Raw genomic sequence first — 9,532 nt, forward strand, 5'->3', positions numbered from 1 at the left:
TGCATATTGTGGCAGGAATTATTTGCTTTCGAAAATCTGTGATTTTAACTGGTAGCGACATTCATGGAAAAATACTCAAACTGGTACACAAATGTTACCGATATGGGAGTACACACGGAGTAACTGTGACGCCATCCATGGTTTATATACTGTTTTACCATATTTATTACTTGGTCAACATTAATCATTTTGTTTGATGTTGTTTTCCTATTGACCATTCTCTAGACGTAAAGGGCAGAGCAATACCTCTAATTTTTTACATAAACTTGCAACGCTATTCTATACCTCATCTGTATAGTGTACAGCATTTCAAAATAATTTTTAATTAATAATATTAATAAACTTTAAAATACTACTATTTAATATTTGATGTATTTACTATTTGCATGTAATATAGAAATTGAAATGGATTCTAATACGCATGCGTTAAAAGATACTGATAACAGCTGATAATTTCGAATTTGTGCATCAGCTGTCACTTTTATCAGCTTTAGGCCGCTTTCACATGATAAACGTATCGCGATACATAAAATTTAAACTCTAACAATAAGTCATATCAAGCAAACTACGGATAAGACATTTACACGTTTGGAAATTGAATATATTTCTTTTGTTTTTCTGTCAATTATTCGTTCTTTGGACAAAAATTTTGTATTCTTGAATCCACGTGTCTACATCACGTCGTTGTCATGTAAATAGCAAAATTTGATTAAGTATTTTGCCTAAAATCTAGAGACGAAAAGTATTGGAAGGGGTGGAAATTTTCGGAATACTTAAAATGAGTATCGCAATATTATATTACACGAGAATTATCGTTTGAACGTTTTCATTGTGCACATATATTTAATATTCATCATACACGTATCACGATACGTGAATTGTGGTGTAAAGCGGTCTTAACTACATAAAGTTAAAACGTGATATTAGAAAATGATGTCTGACAGAGATTATGCACCTCTCAGTGCCGCTTGCGTACGTTCTTTAAATGATAAACTTTACGAAAAACGGAAAGCGGCTGCGGTTGAAATAGAAAAGTGAGGTTATGGATTTTGTTTACTGACATTTGGTTCATATTTACTCATAATATTTTACTATTATTTAGTCTATGATTCCCTTTTCAGAATGGTCAAAGAATTTGCTGCTCATAATAATACCGTTCAAATTAAACGATTATTAAAAGTGTTAGGTCAAGATTTAGCCACTTCACAAAACCCACATACACGTAAAGGTGGTTTAATAGGTTTGGCAGCAATAGCAGTAGGTTTGGGAAAAGACACTGGTCAATATATAGAAGATTTAATTCATCCTATTTTAGCTTGTTTTTGTGACTCTGATTTATATGTAAGATATTACGCATGTGAAAGTTTATATAATGTGGTTAAGGTAGCTAGAGGTGCTGTATTACCACAATTCACAGATATTTTTGCAGCACTTAGTAAATTAGCATGTGACTCAGAACAGAATGTAAAAAATGCAACAGAGTTACTCGATAGACTTATGAAGGTAATTAAAATTTTTCAAATAGTAAAAGTTCAATAAGGAAAGAATTTTTGTAATTTGTGATTTCAGGACATCGTCACAGAAAGTGGCCTGTTCGATTTAGTTGGTTTTATGCCATTATTACGAGAACGTATTTGTACCAAAAATCCATTTGGTAGGCAATTTGTAATAGCTTGGGTATCTGTCTTAGATGCTGTACCCAATATGGATTTTATTATATTTTTACCTGAAATTCTTGATGGTCTATTTAAAATATTAGAGGATCCAACACCAGAGATTAAAAAAGTTACAGATACAGTCCTCTGTGAATTTTTACGTAGTATAAAAACTAATCCTAGTAGAGTGGATTTTCCTGGTATGATAAATATATTAATTACACACGCGCAAAGCATAGACGAATTATTACAATTAACGGCCATCACATGGATCAAGGAATTTGTACATTTATCTGGACCTCTTATGCTTCCTTATATGTCTGGTATTCTTATAGCTGTTCTACCTTGTTTAGCATATGATGGAGATACCAGGAAAAGTATTAAGGAAACTGCCACTCAAGTAAATACAAACTTAATGAAATTAATAACTATGGAAAATGTACAAGTAAATAATACCTCTGAAAATGATGCACAAATTACACAAGGTAAATGACATTTTCAAATTTAATGAATTATATCTTATGTAAAAAGACAATAAAAATGAACGTATCTATGTTTTCAGATGCTAGTCAAAATCGATCGTTAGCGGAAAGTTTAGATTTACCTAGCGTTGTCGAAGTATTAACTAAGCATTTAATGTATATGTCGGTTCAGACAAAAGTTGCGGTTTTAAAATGGATTCATCATTTGTTTCTTCACATTCCACATAAAATGTTTTCTCACATTGAAAATTTATTTCCAATTCTAATGAAATCCTTAAGCGATAATTCTGACGAAGTAGTTCAACAAACATTAGTAGTAATGGCTGAAATAATTAGTTCAAAATCTCCAGAAGCGGCAACCGCAGATTTAAATGCAGAGATGCAGAACAAATACTTCACTAAGTTCATAGTGAATTTGCTAAGACTTTTTTCAACAGATAGAAATTTGCTAGTGGAAAGAGGAGCTTTTATTATAAGAGAATTATGTGTGTTATTAAGTGCTGAAGATATTTACAAAACATTGGCAAAGATATTATTAGAAGAACAAAACTTAAGTTTTGCTTGCACAATGATACAAACTTTAAATGTTATATTATTGACAAGTTCAGAGCTATTTGATTTACGAAATAAACTTAAAGATTTAGATTCTATAGTAAGTCTTATACATATAAATATATAATAATTTAAACTATTTTTTACATTCTATACATAATTGTAGGAAAGTTGTGAATTATTCAAATGTTTATACGTATCCTGGTGTCACAATCCTGTTGCAACTGTTGCTTTATGCCTTCTGTCACAGCATTATGGTCATGCCTGCAATATTATAAAATCATTGTATCCTTTATTATCATATGTAATTCTTTATTAAATGTTTTCTAATATAAATTTACTATATTTTTAATATTACTTAACTAAAACTAAATATAGTGAAAATATAGAAGTTACTGTAGAATTTCTCATAGAAATCGATAAATTGGTACAATTGATTGAGTCTCCAATATTTACATGTGAGTACGAAATATTATTTCTTATCACAATTATGCATTCATTAAATTAATTCATTTCAGATTTAAGATTACAACTTCTTGAAAGGGAAGAAAATGATGCACTAGTGTATGCACTTTATGGTTTACTCATGATACTTCCTCAGAGTGAGGCATATGCAACGTTGCAAAGACGTTTAGCAGCGATTCCTCCAAAAACAAATACAGTACAGAAATCTACACCAAGCCCAAAACCTTTAGAAGATATGTTTGACTTTCCAGAATTATTGAAACATTTTCATACTATTCAAGAACAACATAAGGAGCAAAAACGTAAACAACGATTAACAAATTTGATTGAAAAAAATACGAGCCATAATGATATATAAGTACAATAAGTCTTTTTACGATATTCACGATGCTGATGTCTCATTGATCGTAGTGGGAAAATTAAATCGAGTAATTATTACAGTTGGTTAGATCTCGTGGTTGATTTAATCATTGAGGTAAGTAAATACAATTATTGATAATGAGTGCAATGCAGGCTTGTCGAGAAACGTTTCAAATGATTACCATTTTTTCAAAGTAGCATTGAAAAATATAGCTTTATAAATACAGTATCAACATTTTCTTACTTTACACCATGTATTTATGAAAGTTTTATGAGTAAAATGAGACTGATTCGCAATCATTTGAATTAATTACCATTGAAAATTAAAAATAAAATTTTACATTTTGTCATTAAAAAGTCACAGTGATTTGAATTAATTGTAATTAAGGATTATCTGAATGAAGTGAAGTTTAATTACATATTCATTAGAAAAAAAACACGTTAATTAGAAATATTTTCGAAAAGTAAAATATAAAAATTACGTTTTTTATTACTAAGTGGTATTTTACATATACATTATTGCATTTCGCAGGTCAACAAAATCTATTGAAAAATATGTGAACAAAGGATTACTGTAACATTTGCATAAGCTAAAATTTTAAATTATACATAATTATTTCTATAAAGATAAACTAGTATTTGTATATATCTATACTTTTTTACTGCATAAACGTATTATGTCTATAAATACAATGACATATTTACAATTTTTTTTACCCGTATTAAATCAATATACATGTATATAATAAGTACTAAGTCCAATTTGTTTTTATAGTTTTTTTCCTAATGTAACTGAGCAATATGATCTACTTCACAATTCGTATTTATTAGTGCTGTATATACATTGCAAATACGTGAAAATATAGTTTATGGACATTGACTATATACATAATACACCAATTTTTATCATATGTCCCTCGTCTAGTAAGAGAAAATAATTTGTGACTCTTACACTGTACATTGTATCTTAATATTTACATCTAGGTACACTATATTACTTATTCTTTAACAATATGCGTTCTTTAAACTTGCTATACATGTCAGTCTTATTCTTAAAAATGTAAAAGAAAGGGTAAAAATTAAAGTAGTAATTGCTAAATTGATATGTATTCCAAATCATCTGTATCCTCTATACCTTCGAGCGATGACAAACGATCAAGCTGATCGATAAGTCGCCCATTTCTATGTAAAATCATTGTAAGGCTTTCTTGTGTAACACAAAGTTTTTTCCATACTTTTGCACTTTCTTGAGTAGGTTGATTAGTTTTCTCACTTGTTTTTAATTTTCCTGGAAGTCTATCGATTAAATGTAAAATATTTTCATAATGTTCTTTACTCTCTTGCGATAAACGATATGAATATGTTTCTAATACTTGTTCATAGTTATCTACGTCTTTATCTAATATTTGAGTTTGTAGGAAGACGGTTTGCGCAATTTTATACCAATCGGCAACATATTCAGATCTATTTATCATTGATGGTATACAAAATGTTTCAAGAAGATTTTTTATTCTCTGTCCCGTTTCTGTAACCTGAAAAGACATTCAAAAATAAAATAATACTTTTTATTATTAATAATTTCCTCTTTTCTTGCATTTATTTTATACATAAATGTTTTATTTGAAATACCTTTATTCTTTCCAGTACATGAAATTGCTCATCATTGTATGTAAGACTACGGGTAGCTCTATCCCGTAACAAATGTTGCCATCCGTCTCGTAAACGGTCAACTAAAGTTGCTGCTTTTTGACTCGCTTTATTCGCCCATGGACACCATAATCCACGAGTATTATTATCCCAGCCAGCACGCAAACTACCTTCTTTTACATACCTGTTTTTCGAATAATGAATATCTTACAGTAAAAACATTTTATTAATATCCGATGATATGCATATTCATGTCTTGAACTACAGTGAAATAATAATGAACATAAATATATTATATGAGCTTATTACCTTTGATGAAGTTGTACTATTGCAGGAGCTAATTCAGTCAGAAGTTCTTTACTCTTTAAATCTAGTTCTTTTTTCCAATTCTTTGTTTCTAAACTGTTTTGAATGCCCAATTTTTTGGAAATCTGTCGAGCAAGATTCTCACTTCTTTCTACTGCTATTGCAGTGTCTTCTACAGCTTTAGTAAATTCTTTAAAATGTTGACATTTTTCTAACAATCTTGTAAGTTCTGTTGAAACAAGTCCACTGAATGCTTTTATTGCATCTTGTGATAACTTACTGCACAGTACCAATTTGTCTATTCTTCTTTTGCATACATATCCGATTGAACAAGCTACTTTGGCTTGACTTGCATCATTTTCTACGGACACCAAATTTGCAAATACTGGAAATTTGGGTAACTCAGAGTCCATCGGTAGAGCAACATTATTATTTTCCTTGGAAAACAACATCAATGGTTTATCTTCAGATGTATCTGGGTAACCTTTTCCTGGTGTGGATTCTTCAATAATATTTGTTAAAAATGCATCTCCAAATAAAAGGATTTGAACATGTGGAACAATATCGGTTTGATCTTGAATATGTAGTTGCAGTGCTGTCAGTTTCTCTTCTGGATGCAAGAAGATTTTTATTAGACTACCTTTATGGACATTAAATATATGCACACGTTTTCTGGACAGAGTTTCGGTAACTTCTGTGAAAAAACGTTCAAAGCTCCATATCTTCTGAGGATCAACTTCTAATAAACCAGCTAACAAAGGAGTTACGATTTTTTTTAATCCAGCACTCAACTGACAATTTTGTGGTAATTCTCTACTCCATTCGATTGGTCCATTTTCTGAAGTTTGCACACCTGATATTACACCAGTAGCTCTTTCTGTAGTAATATAAAACATTGTTTCTTTATTCCTTCTTCCACCAAATGGTCTGAATGGTAAATTTCCAGTGGCTACATGGTATAACGTTACGCCTATCGACCATAGATCTACAGTTGCTCCAAATGTTTTTCCTACTGGTTTACGTAGAACAGCTCGTTCGTATATATCTGGATGCAAGTATTCCTCAGTGCCATATAAAGATACAAATTGTTGGTCTTCTTGCAATTCTCTAGCAGCACCAAAATCAGTAAGCTTGTAAATTGTCCTACCATCGTCAGCATTAAATTTCATTATATTACCTTTAAAAGAACCGATAATACATTGTTTCATAATAGGACAATTACAAAATAGGTTTAAGGATTATATTTTGATTATTTTATATCCTACGCACCTGGCTTTAAATCTCTATGTACTAAATTATTATCGCGTAAATGCTTCATTCCAGCAGTTAAATGCTCCAGGACTAATAAGAACTCGCTTTCTGCTAGACCAAAAGTGTTTTCTGGATCATCAAGAATATTAAAAAGGCTGCCTCCTGTACAAAGTTCCATAACAATCACAGTACCACGACCGTCTTGTTCCTCTTCAATCGCCAATAGCTGAACAATGTTTTCATGATTTACTTTCTTCAGGACTTCGAATTCCCTCATTTGTACGTCGTGTGGACGTATATGACTCAGCTGATTGAAAGTTTTTACTGCGACGGGTTCCCCATTACTTTTATTTACACCTTGAAAAACTGCACCAGTTGCACCTTTCCCGAGAACACTGGTTGTACACCAGACAAAATGTGCGGAACCACGTAGGAAAGACATTTTATCCTTCTTGACAGTTTACGCAAGATGCGTACAGTTTTCAATGTTGACAAGTAGCTTAACCTCTTAGATTCCGTACCTATGAAGTTTCAATTATATTATACATCTGTAAATCTTTTGTTAATCGACATTCCTACGAATTATTTCATGATGCTACATGAAAATCAACGCAACTTCGACATTATTAACGCATAATGTACGCTTGTCAACATACAGGTGGACTTTCGAATGAACTGTAATTCTTAATCTAACTTGACTCAGTAACGTAACGTTACTTTCAAGATCCCCTCCACCTTTTATATACATTCAAATTCTTTTGAGTTTCTTTACTTTTGAATAATAACATCTCATGTTGAAGGTTGTAAAAATTAGTAAATTGATTACAACATTAACAGTGAAAAATTAAACTTATACTTACAATTTGTTACGTAGAAAAAGATTTCAATCATTTTATAATGTACTCGTTCGCGTCTATTTTAATAGAATATTAAGAAATTTTTTAAATTCTTATATAGGGTGTTCACGGATTTATTGCCCAGCATTTTTCTTATATTATAAAAAAATGAAAGAGAAAGAAGCTGCGTTATTTTTCGAAAATAACGTAACGGTGCATAGGAATTTTTTTTGTTTACACTATCTTTTGAGAACTGAAGGTGACGCCGAATTTTTCTGTAAATTCTTGCAATTTTGTTATAAATCGATTTAATGATTTAATAACTTGAAGTATATTCGCAATAATCCATGCTTTATGGTTGATTACTGTTTCTTATTAATCCCTTGCCTTATAATAACGTGTGAGACTCGTGGTGAAGATTTCAAATAAAATTTAACAAACATAAATATTAATCAATTACTTTGAATTATAATTAGATGTTATTCTTCTGTTATCAATGATTATATTGTAGAGCGAATTTTTCTCTTCTTTCAATCATTATTAATGATGAAGTGGTTGTATCGATCACAGCTGGAAAATAAATCATAGAGCAAGGGATTAAAATGTAAATAAAATACAAATAATAATTAAGAAAACAATCTCAAGTTACAGTATCGTTTACTTGCTGGTTAGCATTTACAATTATCCCATACCGCGAGAATTACAATATTTCGTTTCCTCGTTAGAGAATTGGATTGCCAATTCAGTTTTCTTGCCACAGAATAATTCCGAACTTTTAAGCATTGTATACAATAATAAAAGAACATATTGATAGTGAGAAGTTAAAGGATAATGTTGCGAAGGCATTACTGTCGTACAGTTGATACAATTACACGGCATTTTGCGTGTGTAAGTAGTACATATCGCCTTCAATTCCACTGCAACACGATAAAAAAGCAACTCGTTACCTATCGTAATGTTGTAATACTCCTATAAAATAAAATAACGGGTTAGGATATGAGTCATATCGTACAACGCGACGAATACTGATTGCCGCTATGAATTTTTATCTCGGCAGCGATATAGGGTAGATCGAGACGTATCGGGTCATACTGTGTTTGACAGTGAAGGAATAAAAATACTTGAGTATTAATAATAAATATGAAAAACAATGTTTAAACCTTTTTTGCGCAAGTAGAAAATCGAAAGTGAAAAATGTAATTTGCGATAGCAAATGACTGTTGGATTCTTATTGTAATCTGATGCACCCTGTGCTCCCAATCGCTTCAATCTGCTATTTGAACAATGACAATAATATATCGTAGTAACAAAAGTATTATTATATTATTTTATTGCAAATATTATATTGCAAGTATTATAATATTTTATTGCAAACGGTGATTTCTATTTGTATACAATATACAATACATAACAAAGACTGGTATCAGAAATGCGAGTGTTCTATTATTTGAAAAGCCCTTTTCTGAAATAATAAAGTGTTAATAATTATAGTAACATAATATAATAATACATTAATAATAATACTTGTTACTATTATTATGTCGTCCTATTAGTCCTTTGAAACGAGATAATCACAAAATAAGTATGCTACGGTCTTTAAGTAATCGAATTCGCGATGACACATGATTCAAAGGGTGAATAATGACACGAGGTCACATAAACAAGGTTTAAGTTAGATGCTGCGTAAGTAAGTACTATATAAAATTCAAGGAATTCATCATAAAACGCTCTTTTTCCTTCAAAAACAACTGATTTGTTCTTCGCATAAAATGCATGGATGAACACACGCACGCGTAGAGAAATAAGATACGATTGTTTATACGTATACAGTGACTCACAAAACTTCATACAAACTGTTGGACACCCTATCACCTAACGATAGTCCACAGAAAACCAGGAACAAGTCGCTTGAGCCATTCGTAACATACAATTAGTTAAAGATTCTTACGCTAACCTTTTGCGACGAAGTGTTTGCATC

At 30.9% G+C, this 9,532-nt stretch overlaps 2 protein-coding genes across 2 annotated transcripts; one reads left to right on the forward strand and one right to left on the reverse strand.

Moving 5' to 3' along the window:
* Nucleotides 1-458: 458 nt before the first annotated feature.
* LOC116433125 (protein VAC14 homolog) lies at nt 459-5,092 on the forward strand. The gene is made up of 8 exons (XM_076369035.1): nt 459-1,034; nt 1,122-1,503; nt 1,570-2,140; nt 2,218-2,789; nt 2,856-2,974; nt 3,068-3,147; nt 3,208-3,629; nt 4,047-5,092. The coding sequence occupies exons 1-7, from the start codon at nt 931-933 to the stop codon at nt 3,510-3,512; spliced, it is 2,133 nt and encodes a 710-aa protein (XP_076225150.1). The 5' UTR covers nt 459-930; the 3' UTR covers nt 3,513-3,629; nt 4,047-5,092.
* IKKepsilon (I-kappaB kinase epsilon) lies at nt 3,980-7,423 on the reverse strand. The gene is made up of 4 exons (XM_031990889.2): nt 6,737-7,423; nt 5,471-6,644; nt 5,144-5,345; nt 3,980-5,046 (listed from the first exon to the last, which is right to left on the reverse strand). The coding sequence occupies exons 1-4, from the start codon at nt 7,158-7,160 to the stop codon at nt 4,609-4,611; spliced, it is 2,238 nt and encodes a 745-aa protein (XP_031846749.1). The 5' UTR covers nt 7,161-7,423; the 3' UTR covers nt 3,980-4,608.
* Between the last annotated feature and the right edge of the window lie 2,109 nt (nt 7,424-9,532).

Source organism: Nomia melanderi, chromosome 7, assembly GCF_051020985.1.
Source record: "Nomia melanderi isolate GNS246 chromosome 7, iyNomMela1, whole genome shotgun sequence".
In the NCBI taxonomy this organism is placed as follows: Eukaryota; Metazoa; Arthropoda; class Insecta; order Hymenoptera; family Halictidae; genus Nomia; species Nomia melanderi.

What these genes read in the sequence shown, in the direction of transcription:
- LOC116433125 (XM_076369035.1), top strand. Translation starts at nt 931, where the DNA reads ATGATGTCTGACAGAGATTATGCACCTCTCAGTGCCGCTTGCGTACGT. An exon ending in GCTGCGGTTGAAATAGAAAA is followed by an intron (nt 1,035 to 1,121) that starts GTGAGGTTATGG and finishes TTCCCTTTTCAG; the next exon opens with AATGGTCAAAGAATTTGCTG. An exon ending in TACTCGATAGACTTATGAAG is followed by an intron (nt 1,504 to 1,569) that starts GTAATTAAAATT and finishes TTGTGATTTCAG; the next exon opens with GACATCGTCACAGAAAGTGG.
- IKKepsilon (XM_031990889.2), bottom strand. Translation starts at nt 7,160, where the DNA reads ATGTCTTTCCTACGTGGTTCCGCACATTTTGTCTGGTGTACAACCAGT. An exon ending in ATAGTACAACTTCATCAAAG is followed by an intron (nt 5,346 to 5,470) that starts GTAATAAGCTCA and finishes TTCGAAAAACAG; the next exon opens with GTATGTAAAAGAAGGTAGTT. An exon ending in ATGTACTGGAAAGAATAAAG is followed by an intron (nt 5,047 to 5,143) that starts GTATTTCAAATA and finishes ATGTCTTTTCAG; the next exon opens with GTTACAGAAACGGGACAGAG.